Source organism: Aythya marila (assembly GCF_965140915.1).
Source record: "Aythya marila genome assembly, chromosome: 2".
Taxonomy (NCBI): domain Eukaryota; kingdom Metazoa; phylum Chordata; class Aves; order Anseriformes; family Anatidae; genus Aythya; species Aythya marila.
In genome coordinates, this window is record NC_139043.1 from 134,237,635 (window position 1) to 134,261,025 (window position 23,391).

At 37.4% G+C, this 23,391-nt stretch overlaps 1 protein-coding gene across 2 annotated transcripts in view; it reads left to right on the forward strand.

The window, feature by feature from the left end:
• Positions 1 to 23,391, forward strand: part of MATN2 (matrilin 2) — a 66,610-nt gene that overhangs the window by 15,814 nt on the left and 27,405 nt on the right. For both annotated transcript variants that reach the window (XM_082755272.1, XM_082755273.1), the window contains exons 3-7: positions 3,888 to 4,457; positions 8,153 to 8,275; positions 12,723 to 12,845; positions 17,695 to 17,817; positions 22,344 to 22,466. In XM_082755272.1, coding sequence (XP_082611398.1) covers positions 3,888 to 4,457; positions 8,153 to 8,275; positions 12,723 to 12,845; positions 17,695 to 17,817; positions 22,344 to 22,466 — 1,062 coding nt within the window. The remainder of the gene's footprint in view (positions 1 to 3,887; positions 4,458 to 8,152; positions 8,276 to 12,722; positions 12,846 to 17,694; positions 17,818 to 22,343; positions 22,467 to 23,391) is intronic.

A 23,391-nucleotide genomic window follows, 5' to 3' on the forward strand; every position in this document is an offset into this window, starting at 1 on the left:
GGTTGAGGGAAAATGAAATAATAAAATGACAAAGAAAGAAATGAAAGTTAGAAAGAAATTTTATAATGTGCTAGCTGGGAGAACAGTCTTCTGATATTTAATTGAGTGAAGACTTTGGTTCTGTTATTCAGATAAAGATAAAAATCTAAAAATAAACCTTGTTGTTACTGGCAATCTCACACAACATGTAATTTTTTGTATCTACATCAAAGTGAGCTAAGAAACACAAGCTATTGAACCTTAAAGTTGTCACTAATGCATTGCTTGCTCAGGCAATAATTTGTCTATGATCTCATTTTTTCTTAGCTGATCTCATCCTTCCTTTTGCTTAAATTGTCTTAGTCTATAGCAAAAGTCTTCATGGAACTAGTATTTACTTGTTATAAATTGCATTTTCAGTGTCTAAATGTCTTAACACTGGTGTAGTATTTATCAAATAGAGTAATTAAGGAATTGTAAAAATGTAGGACAACAACAGAAAATAAATAACTTCATTCTAAACAATCTTTTCAAGGGAGACAGTTTGCAATAGCTGTTGAAAAAGATTACCATCTAAAACTTGGAGCCTTTGAGTGTGTTCAGCTTGAATAACCCAAAATGGAAATGTTTGAGGATACCGATAAATTAAATAATACCAAGGGACATTTTGGGGCATTGGGACTCCACCATTATTATTGTTAAATTGTTAGAGCTGTCTCTGGCCCATGTTGATTAGCACTCCCCAAGCAACTTCTGTGCATGATGCAGAGGACATGGGGGACAGGGATTATTCCCAGTAGGCTGTTTGCATGTCGCCACTCTGTTTTAGTAGGAAGGTGAATTTAATGCTGTGAATGTGGACCAGCTGACCTCTGAGCTATCGATTACTGAAAGTAACTTCATCAAACTTTAGAAATGTGAGCTACTCCTTTAAGCTGTATTTTATGCATCTATCTAACTGGATCCCAGCTGGATTCTTCCAGGGAGAGCCAAAATCTCCTTGCATTGTTCATTTTGCAGAGGTGGCATCACAGTAACTGTCATTTCTAGAGAAACTGGGTATTGAGCACAGAAGGACAACATGTTTACTCTTGACCTGACCTTTCCTTTCCTGGCTTTGTCTTTCCTTGTCTTGCCTTGCCTTAGGATAATATATCTCACATTTTGAGGCTTCTTTTTATAACTTCTGTGTTGGCAATACAAAAACTGTGCTGACTTAGATATAGGTTTCTGGATGAGTAGCTCTTCTCAATGAATGTGTCACTTCACATAAGAATTGTAGAAGGGAGTTGCTTTGTGGTTTGAAGACGTTTGCCAAACTTCTGAGAAAGTTCTCTGTTTAAACATAAGAGCTGGTAGGAGGAAGAGATTATAGTTTGCAGGGCAAGTGCAAAACCATGGAGCTGCTAAAAGGGCGTCATTGAAAGTTTATCTGAGGGGATGAGTGTTCAGATCTGTTAGCCATTACTGATTGCCACTCCTCAAAATACCACCCAGCTAGAGTTCTTCTTACTGAAAGAGTTATACTTAATATTTCATGGAACCCAGCTCAGCTCAATCAACATTAATAATTACAAGTTCATTAAAAATCCCCAGAAGACAAAGACTTTAAATATATATATATTTTTGAAATGTTTGGCATTTCTATAGATAGATTTTTTTTCTATTGAAAGTGGTTTTGAGATATACTATATTACATCCTTCTGCATTACTAATTTAGCACAATAGGGGGTATTTCTGGTAGTACTATTTACTAATGCTCTCCAGGTTTCCATTTCCATTCATTCCTGACTTCAAAATAAGGAACTGAGTCTCTTCAGACTGAGATCTGAATCTATACATTCAAATTAAAAATCCACCCTGAAATTCAAAAGAATTCAACAGCAAGGCTTGTGTTTTGAAATAGCAGTCACTTTGCCCTTCTCCCTCCTCTGTCAATGCCTTCATAGGCACACACACATTCTTGGCCTTCTTTCTGAATCTTTCTTTCCCCTTGCCCGGCTCCCACAAGTCTTATCTTGCTGTTATCTTTGTATTATAACTGTGCTGGAATATCCCATATTAGTAAAAATAATAATTAGATATGCCATTGATCGAATAAGTTGGAAAACAGTTAATGTGTCAGGATATATGTGTTCCATCAGAACTCGGATTTTTATTTTTCTGCTCAGTTTGGCTTGCATTCAACACTCTCTGATTTTGAAAGAATAAGCAACTCGAGCATATTCCTACACTTCTGAATAAAGCCACACTGTAGACTGCAGAGAAATAAATCCAGGCAGTCATTTTTATGTCATCAAAGACCATTTTCATTCTGTGCCCACAAATGTTCTTGGTAATCTATGAAAGAAGCTTCTGAGTTAACAAGTGAGAATAGGCATCTTTCTCACCCCTTTCGTTGGCAGCAATGCATGGTTAGCATTCATCAGCAGTCACAATTGAGCTCGTGTAAAGGCTTGTGGAGAGGCAGATGTTGTTCCAATTGAGTCTTTGATTGGCCCACTTGTACTTGTGCTGTATGACACGGCCTTTAATTATACAATCAAATAACTACTTTTTCCACAGGGCATCTGCCTCACTCAGCGCACAAGATGGGTAAGAGTGTTCTGGGAATTGAATTGGGTTGGCAGGGAGGGATGCTCCTGGTTAAGGGCACCTCAGCTTAGTAAGGTGAGGATGCTACTGCAGTTTGGTGAGCTTTCTCTCTACCTGTAGTCTTTCTATTAAACCTCAATTCATTTCATATCACCAGCATCCCAGGAAGACTTTTAAAGTCCTTTTAAATTTCTACCATACACAGCCTCCAGTGGCAAGGCTCATAGCTCGTGTCCCTCTGCTTCCCATAAGCCTGCCATGTGCTGGTTTTCTGTATAGGAAAAGCCAGTGAACAGCCAGTCCTTGTCCATTCCCACCCTATAACTCGCATATGTCAGCAACAGAGGCTGAGTAGAAGCCAGAGGGTGTACCCAGGGCCTTGGGAAGCTCGTGGCATGCCCAGAAGGGGCAGCCTGTGCTTCTGCTGTTACCCACGATAGCTTTGTCTGTCTGTCTGTGCAGTTGTCATAGACATACCCTGTGGTATTCCAGCTTCAGTGGCTCTTGGAAAAAAGGCTGTGTTGATGACTGAAACAGACAATTTCAGGAAGTGTACGAGCGGTCTTTTTTCCAAGTCGAACGCCATTGTAGAAAACTGGATTTTGTCTCTGGTGCAGCCACAGAATTTCAGTGTGATGCTGAGCTAGTCCAATAGACTCAACTTTTCCCAGATGGCCATTAATTATGTGTTTGAAATCATGGGGTTTGATTTGCAGAAGTGCTGAGCACTCACAGCTGCAGTTGACGTCATTGAGAGCTGTACTTTGTACATGCAAAGCGCACTTTAGTGCCAAGTTCCCTGAAAAATCAGCCCCTTCACGTCTTGGATCAGTCACTCCAATTAACAGATGCTTTTGACCTGGATTTCTCTGTGTCTGTTTCTTTGTTTCTAATGAAGAACTAATACCACCTTGTGTCATTGGAGTGCTGTCCCGTTAGGATTTCTCAGTTCTTAGGCCCTACAACAGCCATCATCAACGTGCAGCCCACTACAGTAATAACTATGTAATTCAGAGAGGGTTTCCATCCTGCGTGGGGTATGAGGCCAAAGTCTCAGCAGTGCCCATTCTGAGCACTGATCTCATGAAAAAAAAATATACTGATCAAGTAACAGGCAGCTACTGTTATTCACCAGAGACCAAATTCAGATTGCCCAAGTAGCTTTAGTTCTGGCATCTCCTATTTTTCCTGTATTTTGCCAACACTTATCAGGGTATTTGTTTAGACAGCATGTTTGACATTTCAGGTCAAGCTAATCTGATCTGCATTTCAGAATTCTTGTAAAGAATTGTTGTTTTCATTTTGTCCTCTAGAAAATACTTGTAACAGAAAACATCTGGATCTTGTCTTCATCATTGACAGTTCTCGAAGTGTACGTCCTTACGACTTCGAAAAAGTGAAGGAGTTCATTTTAACCATCTTACAGTTCCTGGACATCAGTCCTGATGCCACCCGAGTGGGCCTGATTCAGTACGGCAGCACTGTCAAACATGAATTCTCTCTGAAGACATTCAGGAGGAAGCAGGAGATTGAGAGAGCAGTCAGGAGAATGATGCACCTAGCGACTGGCACCATGACTGGGCTGGCTATTCAGTACGCCGTCAACATCGCGTTTTCTGAGTCTGAGGGGGCTCGACCTCTGAGCCAGAACGTGCCTCGCATTATCATGATAGTGACAGATGGGCGACCGCAAGATCCAGTGGCAGAGATTGCTGCGAAAGCTCGCAACTCAGGAATCCTGATTTTTGCCATTGGAGTGGGAAGAGTGGACATGAACACACTGAAGTCCATTGGGAGTGAACCGCACGAAGAGCACGTATTTCTGGTTGCTAATTTCAGTCAGATTGAAACACTGACCTCCGCCTTCCAGACAAAACTTTGTGGTAAGTCTTTTATATGTAGGTTTGAATGCACAGATGAAAGTAAAACACGGAGAAAAAAAAAAAAGTCATGCATTGTCATTTTTTTTTTCCTGTGGAACCTATTCTGTTAGAATATATTTGCTGAAAAAAGGGAGGGTATCTAGACAACATTCAGAACAACAATCATACATATGGGGAAAAGCTAATTCTACTGCAAGTGCCATAAAATGTGATGTAATTCCTAATGGTCATAAGCAGAGAGGCAAACACACATACCATGATTTTCCTATTCATTGCATAACAGTAGTTAGTTTACAATCCTCTGCTATTTGAGCATTAGATAAGTTGTTTCATCTATCAATTTTAAATGTGATTTCACTTAGTATTGAAAATTCAAGCTGATAAATGTCTTTTGGTTATTAAATATATATATATAAATAAAAATAAAAAACTGGGGAGTTCATGCTATTCCTCTTCTAGAGTTTACATATATACAAACAGTTATCTCTGAGCATGCCTTGTCACTAAAAGTGAGAGACAGAAATATGATAGCGTTTTTATTCCACCCATTATAAATGCAGAAAGTTACGAAAAACCTTTGTCATGATATTATTCATTCATACCATAAAGTAAATAATATTTTAATAGGTATTAATTTACAATAGAGAAATCACTTCCATCAGTAATTCCGTGATACACAATTACCTTTTACAAATATTTTGGCATGTATAATTAATTTTATTCCAATCTGTGTAGTTAATATAATGGCATGAAACCGAGGCATTTTCAGCAGAGTCCAGGGAAAGAATGCATGGTGAGACTGAATGCTCACTCATCTCTTATGACGCTTTTGCCAGGAAAGAACTGAGGCTTATTGTCAGGATAGGCTGGAGAATTTTCCTTACTTGGTCTTTTCCAAAACTGTTTCAAAGAGCAATAGAGCTCCAGATGAACTGCATCAGCACAGAACAACATCACGGACATTCATCAGATAATAGATTTTTTCCTGTTTCTTCCTTGCCGTGGTATTAGCTGGCATAGTAAAATACATTTAAAAACCAAGAAAGAGTAAACTAAGCATGAGAGTTTCAATGGAATGAACAGCAAATGCTACAAAACTCCATTTTATGGGATTTTTAATAGCATTTTAGAAATGAATCCAGTACAAGTACTACTTAATCTTTGTCTGACTAGGCCATACCCAGTAAATGTATTAAAGTTTTATAGTTCATCTTTAATCCAAATACACATGATCCTCAATAAAACCATCCCCCTGCAGATGGAGGAGTATGGAGGCGACAAGGATTGCTGCTGCCTCCTTTACTCAGTGAATGCCTCCACACCATTTGCTGTTTCAGGAGCTGAAGGTGAGATCCACAAAAAAAAAAAAACAAAAAACAAAAAACAAAAAACAACAAACCACACTTAATAACCCAGGCCAGATTCAACACAGAACTTAATGTGCTAGCATCCTGTGGATTTCATCTTAAGGAACTAAACATCAGATAGGATCCTTAATGTCTGTTTGAGCGTGGGCTGTGAAGCAGCATTCATCTGTCTAAATTTGAAGAGAGAATCTAGGCATCTCATAGCGTGGAACACGTAGGTTCCTCCTGGGAAATGGGTTAGCTTTTAAAAGTTCTCCCTGCTGTGGACCTAGAGGGATTATCATTGTAGCTGGGTCAAACATCTGGACGCCTTGCTTCTTTCCTAGAGCCATCAAGGCACCCCGCTCTGGTCAAGTCTCCCGGCACGCAGTCTCCTAGGCTTCGTGCCTTGGGAAGAGAACTTGACTCCTGATTAGTCTTTGGGTATGGATTACCCTTGTGTCTGTGGGAATGTGCCTTCATGATTCCAATGAAGATAAGAGAAGAATTTGGCCAAGTGATGAAGCTCAGTGGACAAAACAAAAGTAAACTGAATTAACCACTGTTTCCCCATGGATAGCAAAGATGTCCCAGACCTTAACAATTAATAATCCATTTCAACTGAATGGGTTTCATGCCCTGCTAAGTCAGACTGCAGTTGCTGCCTCTGGCTCCTAAAGATTCAGTGGTGTCAGACACAGCAGTTGAGGCCTGGGGCCCAGGGGCCTCTTTTTATTACCTTGCAGGAAGGTAAAGGAGAAGGAAGCAGTATCTTGGGAAATCAGAGGCATGGGGAATGAGGCAAAAGTTGCAAACTCAGAAGGGAAACAGAAGAGGGGACAGAATCCAGGAATGGAGATGGAGAATGAATAAAAGAAGAGTGAGAAAGAGACAGAAGTCAGGCTGGAGCCATCAGGAACAAACAGTCCTTATTATTCTCCTGAAAAGCAGATAGTGTTGTTATCCCCATTTCACACTGGAGGAATGGAGGCACAGAAACAGGGCTAAAACTGTTAGGATCATCCACTGACTTTAAATCTTTGACTTAGTACATTCAATGGTCTGATTTTCGCGAGCATTTAGCATTTTAACGTAATGGGATATATGCTTCGGATATACCCTTCACTCACAGCTGAGAGAGGTCCCAGCAGCTCTGTTTTTACATGGATAAAATACTTGAGGAGTTTTGTTATGGCAGGATATGAAGAATTCAAAAAAGCTGTTTGGGAGATTTGGCAATTGTGGTGGTTTGTTTGTTAGTAATAAATGTATAACTCTGCCAACCATTCTAAAGAGTGGATACATAGCATATATCTCAAAAAACACTTTTTTTTTTTTTCATATATTCCACACGTACCACATGTTATTTTTTAGGCTTCTGTTGTAGCTGCTATATTGCCATTGAATATCTATTCCATAAATTTTGATGTTTGTCAACCTAGCACAATAAGGAGCACATCAATCCCTGTTATTGAGCAGAATATATTATTTTCCTCACATTGTTCTCTGAGAAGTAATTCACCTGCTCATTATAGGAATGACATATGAGCAGTGCTCTAGTGGAAGGAAAACAGCAATGAGATTTAGTAATTCCCCAAAAAGTGCTGATATGGGGAAAAATAGGTAAGTAATGAATTTGACAGAATAAGCTCACTATTCTTTTTATTTTTAGATCTTCTTCCTAAGTCTGTTGCATTTTATTACTTGCTATTAGAGACATAACATACAAACAGATAACAAAAAAATAGAGTCAGGAAGAGTTATACTCTAGCATGTAGCTCAGCTCAGCTCCTCCTTACTGAGTCTTGGAGATGCTTTACCTCATCATAGTCATACATTGCCCGTATGCTCCTCAAAATTAATAACTAAGCAAGCAAGAATCTTCATTAAGCTGTTTTCCAGTCATTATTCTTTAGTATTGTGCTGTGGGGTTATTTTCTTAATTCAGGAAATCAAATGTTCTCTAGAACAGTTTGTACTTAAATTATAGTTATTTTCTAAATTTGAATGTGGTAGGTTTGTTTCATTGTTTTCAGGGAACCACCAAGTAATCAGTGTTTCCAGATACTGTTTTGTAACTTTTTTGTTTGTTTATATCTCCATTCCACATGTAATTTCATGTCCAAAAACATGCCACCAACATCAGCTAGACAGCTAATATATAAATTCCTATTTTTATTAGGACTGGACATATAGTACTATTTGGCAAACCTACACTCAAATGTAAGCTTAAGCCTCCATTTTTGTGTTGACCGTTGAAATTTAATTTGAAATTTTTAAGTAGCTTTTGAAACCATATATTATTTAGTTGTGACAAGCAATTAATAACCTCTTACTTTTTTCTTTCAGTTCCCCATATGTGCAGTATAGTTGAGCATCGCTGTGATCACTTCTGCATAAACACCCCCGGCTCCTATGAATGCAGATGTAAACAAGGATACATCCTGAATGCTGACCAGAAAACTTGCAGCAGTATGTTCTCTTTTTAACTTTTCTCTTTCATGCTCCCAAAAAGCACTTAACATTCCATGCTCTTTGAGCTGTGCTCATAAAAAAGGACTGAGCTCAGTATGTAATTAATGCTAATCATGGCAAAGAGTCTAAAAATGTGAAATTGTACTTTTTTTTTTTTTGGTAAATGAAATTTTCATAAGCCTTTATGAAATACATCAAGCTAATTTTTATACATGACTCTGCAGAAGTAAACTGTAACTACATGAAGTTGCTTTTGAAATTTATTGGTGCAATAAGGTCAAGAATGAAACAGCCAAAGAAAGAAGTTTCATCATCCCACATGAAGTGAGTTGAGTCAAACTAATTTAGTAACCTGTCTAGATGCAACCAATACTGAGTGGTACAGAAAGGTGGAATAAACCCCATACTAGAGAACTGGGAAATAACTTGACATTCTGGAAAATTCTTCCTAACTTCTGCTTGAAGACTAGCCTTAAGACCTTTAAAAAAAAATAGTTTCAAAAGTCTTGCTTATGCTCTCATTTCCTTCTTTAAAAAGATCAACTTTTTTCGAGTTTAAGTAATTGGCTTTAACTATAGTTTATAGTAACAAACTGTACTTCAGTTTAATTCTGATTTTTGTAAGCAGTATTTCTTTTCTCCGTTTTGACTTGCTTCCTAGTAATTAACAGCAGACTACATAAGATGGGTGTGCCAAATTTATTTCTGTATTCACCATTATTTTAAAGCAATTATGGGATACTGTGTTTTACCACTTGAGGAAAATGCACTTCCAAAAAATGCAGTTTCTTACCCCACAACATTTCATGGATTCAAGCCAAATTTGCCAAACTGATTTTAGCCAGAAGAATAATTTTGGAAAATGTTTTTTTTCAAAAAGCTGAAGGAAACTGTCATGGTGAGAGCATAGTACGTCTCCATCATAATAGATAATTCAGAAGTGAGGTGAAGGATGCAGGCTCAAATCCTGTTCTTGTGTTTGGAACTCACATGTTCAGCATCTTAAATAATCAGCTAGTCTGTGATTAGAGTTTTTTTTTTGTTGTTGTTGTTGTTTTTCCTCCCTTGTTTAGTGTTGTATTTTACATCAAATACTTAATGACAACTGAAACAATGGGAGTATGTCAGTATCTGGGAGGACTCTGCTGCTTGAAGATTAGAGTCCTTACTTCTGCAACAGGACACAGTTTCAGCCAGAGCCTCGGCAAATAGAAATGAGGACAAAAGGATGTCAGCACTGCAGTGATGTGGGCATTTTTGTCAGTGTGTGGGAGTGTGTTCAGACCCCCTGAGCCCAATAGGAAACTGCTTTTGAATTGTTCACCTCCCATGCTGTTGAGTTATGGGATGAGCTAGATTTAAGAATCTTTGTTTTCATTGCCTTTCGCACCAACATCCCTTTGTCATATGCATGTGAATTATAGAGGAATGTTTAGTATTAAATTTAACACTTTATTCCAGTTTTTTTTTTTTTTCTCAAGAAGAAAAAAAAATCAATCTGAAATGTATTTTAATTATTTATTACTTGGCTTAGCAGCTAAGCCAAGGCAAGAACAGTGACAAGAACAACTCTTAACACAGCCTATTCTCTATGCTTCTGCACGTTTCTTGTAGCTCTCCCAAAAAAAGGGTGGTTAGAATCCCAAATGAGGCCTCTAACTGTAATCACATTTCAGTAATATTCCCTAATCTCTTCTTTCCATTATTTCCCTTTTGAAATTCTTCTCATTTTAAACTTTTGTATCCTGTAAACCTTTCTTTTAAACCTTCCTCCTGCCTTTGATTTTCTTGTACCAAAGAATTTTTAAGGAAAAATTCTTCTGCTTTCAATTTTCTTAAATTTATTTTAAATACAATTTTTCTCTTTTTCTGCATTTTCTCTTATATGTTTTTCCCGTCCTCACCCATAACGTCACTTTGGACAATTGAATTTCAAGAATAATACTGAGGGAAAAAAAATAATCAATTAGATTTAAATAATGGAGAAAAATTGAGAGAATTTTAATTGCAAATATGAAAAAATGTTTCTTTATTGTGTCTTCTGGTTTGTTGTGTTATATTTCCATAGTTTTTATCAGCCAGTAGTTCAGCTTTTTGTTCACTGCACTGCTTCATGTTACAGATTAATTTTCAAGACAGTTTTGGAATTGTGTGTGGTTTTCCTACTAGTGACCCATGCACAGTAGCCCATGATGTGTTACTTTGTACGGTTTTTCAAATTCTACTGTTTCATTGCTCTACTTTTTTTTTTCTTTTTTTAAGTTACAACTCAGTCTTACAGTAGTTTTCTCTGGCTACCTATCACACATGATATCACACAGGATATCCTATCATGTATGGTAGGATATCACGTACTTGTTCTGAGTAGGTTTGAGTTTCCTAAATGTAGAAAGGATGAGTCATTCAATGTGTATGTAGCCTACTTCTAATGGATATTTTTCCACGTCACCAAACTGTAAGCTAATTTTAGCAATAGTACTGGAAATCTAATATTGAGAGCCATCAAACTGACCATAAATGTTCTAGGATGCTGCAGATCATTGGTAAAGGAGGAAGGTGATGTGGTAGCAGTCTACCAAGGTCAGACCATTATTTCTGAAAAGTCCCCAGAGAGGTAACAGCATTCATGAGCAAAGGAGAATGAAGCTGGACAAACTGGACAGCTTATTTCTAGAGGGAAGCTGGAGAATGCTGATAGAAAAACTCCCAGTCTGTGACCATTTTAGTGATTTTCATTGGCTGCATTGGATTTTTTACCCATGCAAAGAGACAGTATGTTCCTCACTGGACCTCTAAGTAAAATAAATCTTCATTATGTTTATGTTTAGTGCAGTACATGGTCAACATACAACAGATGTATTTATCTAACTTCTGGATGCACTTGTCAACTTGTTCATGAACAAATAGTTTCCTTACATATACATGTTATCACTTGCTAAATTAAGCAGTACATAAAAGATGAATGTTATGACACTAAAGATATACTCCTTTCATTTTTCTGAACCTTTTTTTTTTTTTTTATGTTGTGAGAGTACAGCATATCAGTATTCAGTTCTTAAAAGCCCTTAACCAAATGGCTTAAATCAGCAATGAATTAACAAGTTTGCTTCAGGCTGGAAAAGGGTGCATTTTTCTTTTGAATGGATGGCAGTTTTGTTCCATAATGCATTTCAGTGTTGCACTGATGGAGAAAAAAAATGCTATCTTGGTGATTTGTTGCCTTCCACATGAAAATCAAAATAAATAAATAAATAAATAAAGTAACTCGACCATCTTCCAAAACAAAGCCAGGAAAAAAATATTCCTTTGTTCAACTTAAAATATTCTTTATTTATGTCATTTAGCTGGCTTTGCATCCATGCAAAGGATGGAAATCATTAACATGGCTTTACATCCATGCAAAGGATGAAAACCTACTATAGCTCATTTTACCAACTCTCATCTAAATTGTCTAGAGAAGAGTGGTTTTGTCAGATAATGGCTGTTCTGTACTCATTACACTGTTTGTGTTATTTAATCTCTTTCATTCTTCTCTAGATATACTCAAATCTTATACACAAAGTAGTACAAAAGAGCAAATGTGGATGAAAAAATTATTGGTAGAGTTTATATTGGAACAAGAGAGTTAAACGACTGTTTATGCTGTTCATCATGCCGCATGATATGAAGCAGAGCACTATAAAAGAAAATTCATATTTGCTTGGCTAGTTTCCTTAAATGTGTTCCAAAAGCCTTTTTTTTACAGCTGTAAATGATAATTATGTGTTGAGCAGTCTCCGGGCCTGATCCGGAACAACACAAAGTACTGTTTTTCAGAGGTTTCACTGATGAAACTTGGGGTTCTCAGAAAGCTTCAGTCTATTGTTAAGAAAGCCAAATGTGCTTCGTTAGACCAGGAACTGAACTGACCTCATTTGCTGTAGAAATTTTTCCCAAGAGGTTTTTTGCTTGGGAGGGGTAACTTGCTATGGTATGTTGCACAAAACTGAAAAATGATAAAACTCGGAAATGAAAGGCTTTTGGTGCCCTGTTTTCTTTTTCTTTTCCTTTCTATCTTTATCATAATTTATTAGGGTTGACTGTACACAAATTTAAAAAAAAAAAAAAAAGACACAAATACAAAAAAAGTTTTATTAAAAAAAAAAAAAAAGTAGTACACCCATTAAGTTTTTCAGAGAAATATTCAGTCAAGCAAATCCACTAGACACCGGTGTCCCAGTAACTGTTGTTGCCTTCAGCTGAAGGAGTGAACTCCTCAGATTTGAGTTGTTGTTGCTGTTATAAAAGTATCACTATGTGATAGAATATCAGCACATTCTGTGTGAAAATGAGCTCAACTCTAAAGAGCTGTTCATAGATTCCTGAAATTTATTTCCAATATGTAGTCTACCTGTACAGTATGGAAGGGCAAAGGACTTCATATTCGTGCAATTATGTCTTGTAGCTCAGGACCTTTGTGCTGTGGAGAAACACGCCTGTGAGCAGATTTGTGTGAACACACCTGGGTCTTACGTCTGTCAGTGTTACGAAGGGTATGAACTTGATGCAAATGGAAAGAACTGCATTGGTGAGTATGAGTTTAGCATTTGACACAAACCAAAGGAAAATTAAATGTAAATTAATGTCCAGTTTGGCCATAAACAACAATTGGAAAGTTGTTTTCTTCTATATGAGGGGTAGGAAAAATACATATTGACATGCATGTAGGCCTTTACTCATAAAAATGGTGACTGGGAAAAATTGTTCCAACTAATTTCACACAGAAAAATAACATCGTTATCTTGAAACTAAGCATCTAGTGTTTTATTTTAGATCCATGCAGGTGGCCAGCATGGCACTGGCATGTTATATATGGCCATTCAAAAACAAACAAAAACAGACAAACTTGGTAGTTCCTTTTCAGACAGAAATTAGACAAAGAAAACATGGGAGTGGACAATTTATTACAATTTCTCACTTGGTTTTGTGGTTATGCCAAGAGAACTTTCAAACTCTGAAAAGATGGCTTTAAGGAATGGTTGGTCCCCATTAAAAGAACCCACCCAATATGTGTCTTTAACTTTTACTATGGGTAGTACAGAAGCAAACATCAGGTCTAAGACAGCTCAAAACTGCAAGCATGGAAACACAGTACAACAATTTTTGGACAAAAACATACTTCCCTTTCTATTAGCATATAAGTATCTCACTTTTTACTTCTTCTCCATTTATACACAGTAAATATTTTTAAGATGATTCTGGTACATTAGGCTATTGCCCTTCTTATAAATGTTTAATCCCATACTACGTTTCAGGAAAATGTTGTCTTCTGGAATTCACCACAAACATAATATAACCTGTCTCTTATTACAGAATCACACAGAATCACAGAATTTCTAGGTTGGAAGAGACCTCAAGATCATCGAGTCCAACCTCTGACCTAACGCTAACAGTCCCCACTAAACCATTACCTTCACAGTTATTATATTGCAGAATAATCCTATTTTGAGGTGCAAAATAGATGACAGTTTATGGAACTGAGCATTCTGCTTATAGTTTCTCATGGGACACACAAATGAGGTTTTGAAGTTTTTTAGACTTGGAATAATAAATGCATTTTTAAAGAACATTGACACTGTACTTCTCTCCAGAAATGTTTACCATACATGTAGCCTCTTGATCCTCATAGGAGTGTTTACAATCCTTAACATAATTTAGGATCAGCATAATTTGGGCACTAATATATCCCTTTAAGAACCTGCTTTCTCAAATTGAATTGTTTTGAAAATGCAGCTAAAAATGGTTACTTAAGCAAGAAGGCATTTTAGATGATATAGCCCAAATTTCTACATCTAACACTCCACAGAATTTCATCCAGTAACCTTAACCTAATCCTCAAGACCTTCACAGTCAGACTTTTCTCTGCTATTGATATGTTTGTATCCAGAAAGAGAAAATCCATGACTTGTCTTAGCAGGCTTTTGCATCCCTACTTCTTTTTTACCATATATTTAATCTGAGATATTCATGCCTAGTGTCATCAGCTGTTATTGCTATTTTGTTACATTCTCCTCCTCATTTCTGAAGGGCTAATTTCTCTAGTTAAGAATCAAAGGCAATGCTAATTGCTTTATTGACACACCTGTCAGCTGGTTACCTGGATGGCAATAATTAAATAAAAGCTCACAACCAGCAGCTTACAATGTATTCATTTAAAGTAACCATTGAATGGTGAAGTAGCCTGAGTGTTTGCAACACACTGGTTATGAACAGATTTTCAGATTAAACAATACTTGAAGCTATCTATTCAGTGATAATTGTGGTTAGCAGAGTACTACCATTTTGCCTTTTTTTAAATAGCTTTTCATGTTAACTGTCAGCCTTTCATATGAACAAAATCCTGCCAGTTATAAGTTTGGTGGCATTGAGCCCTTCTTCCAACATTATGCTGTCAAACACACAGCCCTCTCAATCTTGGTCCCGCTATCCCCATCTTCTTGGTGTTGCTGGCCATGGTGCCTTCTCTTCCCTGGCACTGGTGCTGAGCTGTCTCCATACTGCTGCAGCTGTTGGGTGTGGGCTCTTTTCTCCTGGCAGTGATTTGGCTGCTGGCACCTGTCTGCAGTCCTGGTACTGCTGCATTTTTTGGCTGTGTTCTACTTTTTAACAAGTCTTCCATAAGCTTTCTCTTCTCCTACCCCACACTGTTTTTCATTCTCCTTATGCCTTTACTCATTCTGCCACGTTTTCTTCCTAGGCTTTCTTCTACCCTTCTCCTTAATATAATCATTTCTCCTAAAAAAATGAAAAAATATATAAATATCATAGTAGTAAACCAGCAATATTAGAGAAAGGTAACCTGTGCTGCTCACAGATCTCAGAGGGAAACATGAGCACCTAGGGTATGAAACTGGTAACTAGATGTAAAAGATACTTCTAATCACTTAGCAACTAATTCCAAGGAAGAAAAACATGGTGGAACAAACAGGGAGATGACAACTGAATTCATTGCTTGCTTGCTTAAAAATATCATTAATTCAGAATTAATTAGAAGAGTTTCATATTGAAATAGGTGTGGGCTAAAATTTAAAGTTCACATTCTGGTGTCTATCCCATGACTCTTGTGACAATAAGGAAGTATAAAAATAATAAAACTTAACATAAATGAAGAAAATATTATTTTGCTTTGGTCTTATACAGATGTTATGTATTTTCTGCAGGATTGCAGTGCTTCAGTATAAGAAATGTAGATTTATCATTCTTTTCAGTCGTTTCAGGAAGATTTAAGTCCTCCAGCAACTTACTTGCTGATTGACATGCTGTTGACAACTTTCCTATCTAAGAAAGTACCACCAAAATGAAACATGAAGCTGAAAGTGAAATTAAATTGTAGGTAGATTACTAATGCCAGTCTGCAAGGATAAGCCTGCATGGAATAAGGGACTGGGGGAGGGAGCGGAAATAAATAATACATATCTCCGAAAGCAACTGTCAAGAGAATATTCTGACTTCCTAACTGTCAGTGGAAAAGCACTATTTAAATTGATATGCTCATTATTGGTAGAGGCCAACAAACCTACTTCTATGAGTAAGAGGTTCCCAGAATTAATATATGTGAAGCAAAGCAAGCCTGGTAAAATCAGTGTCTTGTATGAATTATTTATTTTGAGGTATTTCTTTTTTTTTTTCCCTTTTGTGTCCACAGTACATTACCAGCTGCATAGGCCTAAGAAGGCACAGTCCTTCCCCAGAAGGGATTGTCATCTGAAAGTGCTTGGGGTGATAGTTACTCAGATGTTGATAGTAAAGCATTCTAAGACCTGTTGAACCATTCAGTTGTCTCTCAACTTCATAATAATTAGCTGGGCAGTTACAGATGTTGTGGTAGAAGTGCATGTTCATTAGGGTTTAAATGTAGAGAAGGAGGTGACTTTATGGAGGGATTTAAATAGGCTATTTCCCAGGTATGATGCTGTATAGAAAGAAATTGTATGTTCTTTGACTTATTTATTACGGTGTATTTAAAAACACTTGAAAATGTGCATGTGGTTAGAACTAATTTAAGGGGAAAGCTGACTAATTATATGACACATTATATCCTTGAAAAATATATTCAGCAAATACATTTTTATATGAAGCTATTCAGTGTGGAAACAGGAATGTACTTGCCAGGAAAATGGTCTCACATGGTAGACAGTAAGTAATCTAATTTGACTTCATTCAACACATTTATTCCTAAGAATAAATCTTTCTAAAAAAGCTCTTTCAAGGTCACTAAATGGATTATCTGCTTCCCTGACCAGACTTTGACTAAATAGCTTAGCACACCTGAGTGTGCAAATGGAAGGCTATTAAAGAAAAAAAAATGTTTTAATTAAAACAAACTTACAGCCTCTTAAAAACAGTTTGGGAGTATCCACAATATAGAGCAATAAAAAAAATAAATAAATTAGTCAGTTGGCAAAGATGGGGAAGCTGTCTCATTAAATGTCTGTAAAGCTGGGCACATTGCTGTCTTCTGCAGAATGAATTAGGTAAATTTATCTAATGTGGGCCTGGAAGCTTTTGGGGGGTTAGAACACCTGCCTTGTGACTTGTCTTTGATTTCTTCTAGGGCTTTCTGTGTAAAGAAACAGATCAAACTGCAAAGAAATAAAATCATATAATTTATTTCACTCCTTTAGCACTTTTAAATGGGCTCGTCTCAGTAAACTCTGAAGTGTTATATTATTACCTTTTTGGTAATCTATCTTGCAAATACAGATTTGTGTAATAGGTGACCAGACTTAAGAAATACGTGACTAGACTAACTATGATGTTTGATTTCTCTCACACAAAAGGCATTATATAAGCAAAATATCAGTGGTGAAAATCAGCTGAAGCTGTCAGATTTCATAGCTGCACTTGATTTCTACAGGATGATTCTGGAGCAAGGTAGGGGGGATAAATGTACCGTGACAGCCTTCAGTGTAGGAGGTATTGCCATAGGTTTCCTATGCATTTGGGCTACTGGAACAAGTAATGATAACTAATACATCTGAGGGAATTAAGGAAAAGCAGAACAGTTCCAGGACTGGACTGGGAGAGACAGAAGACAAAACTAAGTCAAATAAACTTTGCTTTGCCCTGGTCTCTGAACAGAGTTGCTGACTGAGTCATGGTTTTCAGATCGGAGAGAACACATTCAGAAGGTTCCTGACAATAAGTGAGTTGATAAATGTTCACAGGATAGGAGAAACAATCTGGGACTCAAATGAATGTGATGTACCAACTAGTAATTACACTGCTTTTTGCAGAAAGGTTCTTCAGGAGAAAAATTATGTCAGCTTTCCCTTTTTTTCTTGTAACTACTGTGTGTAGCTAGTACCATAATCTCTATGTGTAATAGTTCTAATTTTGTTTTTCTGATTATATATGTTGCTCTTGTTCTTTTGCAGTTGTAGACTACTGTGTTGTGGATAACCAGGGTTGCCAACATGAATGTGTTAACACTGAGGACTCCTATTACTGTAGATGCTACCCAGGGTTCATTTTAAATCCAGACAAAAGAACTTGCAGAAGTAAGTAGCGATAAGCTTTAATTATGCACAGTATGTACTCTTTCTGTCCAGTTCTCAGCAGTAATTCTCCCACTGTGCCTGGGAACACTGAATAATATGTTAGGTATAGAAAATGTTGGAGTGCCCTTGAATCCAAAGGTCATAAAAGCAATGAGAGTTGTTTTTGGAGGTAGTTTGGATTTTAGGGAGAGAGAGTAGGTGGAGGGGCCCCTTCTATAAACAGGAAGCATTTAACATGAGACCAGGCTCCTTTTTCAATAGTAAAAGCCAAAAGCTTTGTCTTGCATATTCTCTTTGATTATCCAGATATTTCATTTAGAATATCATCCCCCTAGCTGGATAAACAAACTGGTTTGTACATGACAATTTATAATCATCTTGGTTTGTAAGACAACCTAAAATTAAACAGAGTGAGTAGTTCCACAATCAGAGGAAACACTGCAGCCTATTTTGCTATGGATTTTCCTCAATAGAGAGTTCTTTGATACTTGTGCCAAAGCTCTGGGAAGATCAGTAGCCTCTATAAAGTTTCGATGTTTCCACCAGCTTATAATAACTTCAGAGGTTTCCTTGTTTGTCAAACTTGATTGACACTGAACTAACAAGTTCAAAAGTTACCAGAGCTGGGGGGGATATAAAGCGGAAGAGAACTAACAGACCAGAAAATACTCTTGCTAAAGCTTCCCTTAATTGGGAAAATAAGCTAAAACCTCTGTAGTATGTAATGTCATAACTCACTTCAGGAAATGTGAAGGGAAAACTTTAATGTATGCTCCTGGTTACCTTTTTTCATAAATGCAGCCCTTGGTAATGAAACTTTAGTGTTGCAGCTGTAAGCAGACAAAACCCTTTAGTTTTTAGGTGAGTGAAACTGCTGATGCCATTGATGAATATAGTCCATATTGTCTAATAAAGTGAACAAACATTATTTCTGTAGCACTGCATTTCTGTGTTTTTTTTTAAAGGCTTAGGGGCATTTCAACATTTATTGAAAGAGATGAAGTTAACCTATTGACTACAGTGCATATTATGCTTGTTATGTCACTTAATTTTAACATTTAGAAAGAAAGCATCTAATTCAGACTGCACATCTGACCTTATGATCCAGGGAAAGAGACATACCCCCAAGCAGTTCTTCTTGCTGAACTTCAGAAGATTTCTGTTTGTCCAGTTGTGAAGTTTATCAAGGTTCCTCTGTACTGCTGTTTACTTTCAGATAATATCCCTAATTTAATGTCACCCACAGACTTGCTGAAAGTATACTGATGGAGTATTGCAATGGATGGCTACAAACCATTCAGAAAGCATAGGCTAGGAAGGAGAGGCAGGAGGCTAGCCCTCTATGTTAAGGGGGTGTTTTGATTGTCTACAGCTGAAAAATGGTAATGACAGGGTTGAGTATTTATGGGTAAAATCAAAGGGAAGGCCAATGAGGCAGATGTCATAGTGGGAGTCCGCTATAAACCACCCAGCCAAGCTGAAGAGGCAGATGCAACGTTCTATAAGCAACTGGGAGGATTCTTGTAGTTGCTAGTGCTTGTTACGGTGGGGAGCTTCAACTTATTGGAAGTCTGCTGGAAATCCAACACAGCAGAGAGGAAGCAGTCTCAAGAGTGTGTGGAAGATAACTTCTTGACACAGTTGGCAGTGAGCCAACAAGCACTCTGCTGGATCTTTCGCTTGTTAACTGAGAAGGACTTGTTGGTGATGTGAAGGTTGGAGGCCATCATGAGCTTATATCCAAGATGATCATGAATTAGAGTTTTCAACTCTTGCAAAAGTAAGGAGGAAGGTTAGCAGAACTGCCACCCTGGGCTTCCAGAAGGCAGACTTTGGCCTTTTAAGGCAGTCCTGAAGGGCAAAGGAGTCCAAGAAGGCTGGACACTCTTCAAGAAGGTAATGTTGAAAGTGCAGGAGCAGGCTGTCGCCACATGCTGAAAGATGTGCTGGTACAGAAGAAGATTGGTCTGGCCGAAGAGAGCTGTGGCTAGAGCTCAGGAAGAAAAAGGGTGTTTATGACCTTTGGAAGAAGGGACGGGCCACTCAGGAGGACTACAACAGTATCATGAGGCTGTGCAGGGAGAAAACTAGAAGAGCCAAAGCCCAGTTTGAGCTCAGTCTGTCTATTGCTGTTAAAGACAATAAAAATGTTTTTATAAATACATAAACAAGAAAAGGGAGGACTCAGAAGAATATCCATTCTTTATTGGGTATGGAAGGTGAAACATAGTGACAAGAAATGTGGGAAAGGCTGAGGTACTTAATGCCGCCTTCTGCAAGACCAGTTGTTCTCTGGGTACCCAGTTCCCTGAGCTGGTAGGTAGGGACAGGGAGCAGAATGAAGTTCTCATCATCCAGGAAGAAATTGTTAGCAACCTGCTGAACCATGTAGACATAGACAAGTCAATGGGACCAGATGGGATCCACCCGAGGGTACGGAGGGAGCTGGTGGGAGTGCTCACCAAGCTGCTTTCCATCATTTATCAGTAGTCCTGGATATCAGGGGAGGTCCCAGTCAACTGGGGGCTCGCAAATGTGATGTCCATCTACAAAAAGGGTTGGAAGGAGGATCCAGGCCTGTCAGTCTACTCCTGGTGGCAAAGAAGCTCCTGGAGCAGATTATCTTGAATGCCATCACAGCACTACCAGGGCAACTAGGAGATCAGGGCCAATCAGCATGGGTCTATCAAAGATCAGATTTGTTAATTTGTTAAGCAGGTCCTGCTTAACAAATCTGATCTCCTTCTACAGCAATGTGACATGCTCAGCGGATGAGGGAAAGGCTGTGGATATGGTCTGGCTAGATTTCAGTAAGGCTTTTGATACCATTTTCTACAGCTCAAACACTTGCTAAGCCACTTTACCTTACACTTGACATCTTCTGAGCCTTGATAATAAAATAAATCATAAAGAAAAGAACAGGGTAGATTTTGATGCTAACGAAGTTGAGACATGAGAGCTCTTCAGAGCAAAAGTGTGTTCTAGTTCCCATATGAATCACACTGCCTTTGAGTTCACATAAACAACATGAAGGAACAAATTTCAGAACACGGGATTTAAAATGTTTGTAAATTAAAACTTTTAGCATAAATTTCTACATGTTTGGCCTATGTACTGAATCTCAGTGACAGTTGCCAACTAGCCAAGACTCACATCCATGCCAGACCAGATCACTGTATCAGTAAGCAGGCCTGGGCCAAGGGCTCCAGTTTCCAAGATCTTGTGATTATCAAAGAACTGTGGCTTTCTGCTCAAGAACAGAAAGTAAGCTTCAATGCTCAAGGCTACAAAAAAAAAAAAAAAAAAAAAAAAAAGGTTTGAAAATGTAAATGTTATCAGTACAGTCTTACATGTCTTACATGTAAGACAGTCTTGCATGTCTTACAAATTTTCTCTGGGAATTACTCCAAATTTCTCAGAATGAAATAAAAGGAAAATGGCTCGTTAGGGGAATCCTGCCAACACCAGCAGAGTTCTCTACGTGTGGCAGAAAGAGAAGAGGGCAGTAAATTTAGATTGTCAGTGAGGAAGGTAGAGGTAATTCCCAGATGCGGAGTTAACTGTTAAGAGGACTTTTGCCCCTATTGCTGCTTGGTCTATTATTAGTGAAGGTTTTCATCACATATAAAGGCCTGATTGCATTAGGTTACCACATATACTAGAAAAGACAGTTCCTGCTTCAGGAAGTTAATTATCTCTTGCAATAATAATTAACCACTGAATTTTGGTTTTCAGGTTGTTTAATGAAGTGTTCAAAAGTGCCGGATGTTATTAAAAATGTAACTTATTTGATTTCTGACGCATCTATCTATTTTTAGCAGTGAAGAAGGATTAAGACTGTTCTTTCCCTACAATAAATTAGTGAATTCCACTAGTATACAGCTAAGCGATGGCCAGACATCACATCTAAGTGAATGTCAGGTTCTTTGACTTAATTCATAGTATTTAGTGCTACAGGGTAAATATCCCAGTGCTTACTGCAGAATTATTTTCCCTTCTCAGGTACTTTGTACAAAAGTAGCAGCTGTTTCTAGAGTTTGCTCATCTTTCCTTTGATGAGCATTTTAAATGGAAGAGCCATGTAGCAAGCGCTTAAGGCTTTTAAAAACACTGATGCTCTTGATGACCTGGTTGTCCCGTTTTGATCTAATGAATAGCATTCAGAAGCTTGGTTGTGTATTTATTACAGATCATATCAAACTTGCTCTGAGTAAAATAAATAGGCAATTTTGATGCGGCAGTGTATAGCTGTGAAATGTTGAGAAATATTTAAGGTTTTAACTTCTGTACTGCACGTAGTACATGTCTTCTCCAAGAATTCATTAAGAATACATATCAGGTCTACCTTAGTATAACAGATTATTTGTCAGAAAGGTAAATCTTATTTTCACAGTTTGGAACAATATGGTAAAAGTTCTAAATGGTACACAAGGAAAAAAAATAAAGAAAAGAAAATGACGTAATTTTTTTTTCTAGCTTATATCTGAGGAATTATATTTCTCACTGACGCAATTTTTTCCATTTAGGACCAGACTATTGCGCTCTTCAGGACCATGGCTGTGAACAGGAATGTGTTAATACAGATGATTCCTATTTTTGTCAATGCCAAGAAGGGTTTAGACTTAATCCAGATAAGAAAACATGCAAAAGTGAGTAATCCTTTGGACATAATGAAGTTCATCTGCTTTTATTTCTTAAACCAGCTGTGAATGGTTTCCTTTCTGAAAGGATGAAATTTTTCTCTATTATAAAGGTTGAAACAAATCTTTCTTTATAAACTTGAATTTTAACTGGCACTGTCTTATTGGAAAAATATATAGTTTGCTGTTTCATAGACTAGGTTGTATATTACACATTTTTTAAGAGATTCAGGAAAACTTAAGGCATAATACAGAAACCACAATGGCTTAAAACCAAAAAGTTTGTTTCTTATTTTATGACTTTCTGACATTGTCTTGTAGTTGCACAATTTTTTTTTCTTTTTTAATTTTTACCTTGCTTTGCTGCTAAGTTGTGTTAGCCAAGGACAGATGTATTTCATTAGTTTTGAGAAAGTAATGGATTGGTAATGTAGTTATGAGAAGCAACTTAAAATCACACATGAAACCCATACAGTTTCCTTCAAACTGTATCAACAGCCTCAGCAATGTTAGGGTTCCAAACCAGTTGTACATGTTATTTCCTTCACAAAGCCTTTTGTGTTACAGCTCTTCCTGAGTTGAGGTCCAGAAACTCAGCAAGTTTTCAGTGTAATGCTGTTAATAAAGAACTATCTTGACCTGGTGACTCAGTTCTAGTGGGGGAGGAATTGTGCTGATACTTTATGAGTAGGAATATTGATTAGAGCAACATAATTATATTTCTAGACCCTCATAAAATTTATCTGTTTTTACAACTATGTCTTCTTTCAGTCTTAAAGATGTTTTCTCATCAAGCATCATTATATACACTGTGCTGTTTTTACAGCAATCCATACTACTCTGGCTTTTAGTATCTGTATCGTATTTTAATACATTCAGGGTTTTATAGAATGGATGTGCCTTGGTGAGCATAGGAGTAAAAGAACTATAATGC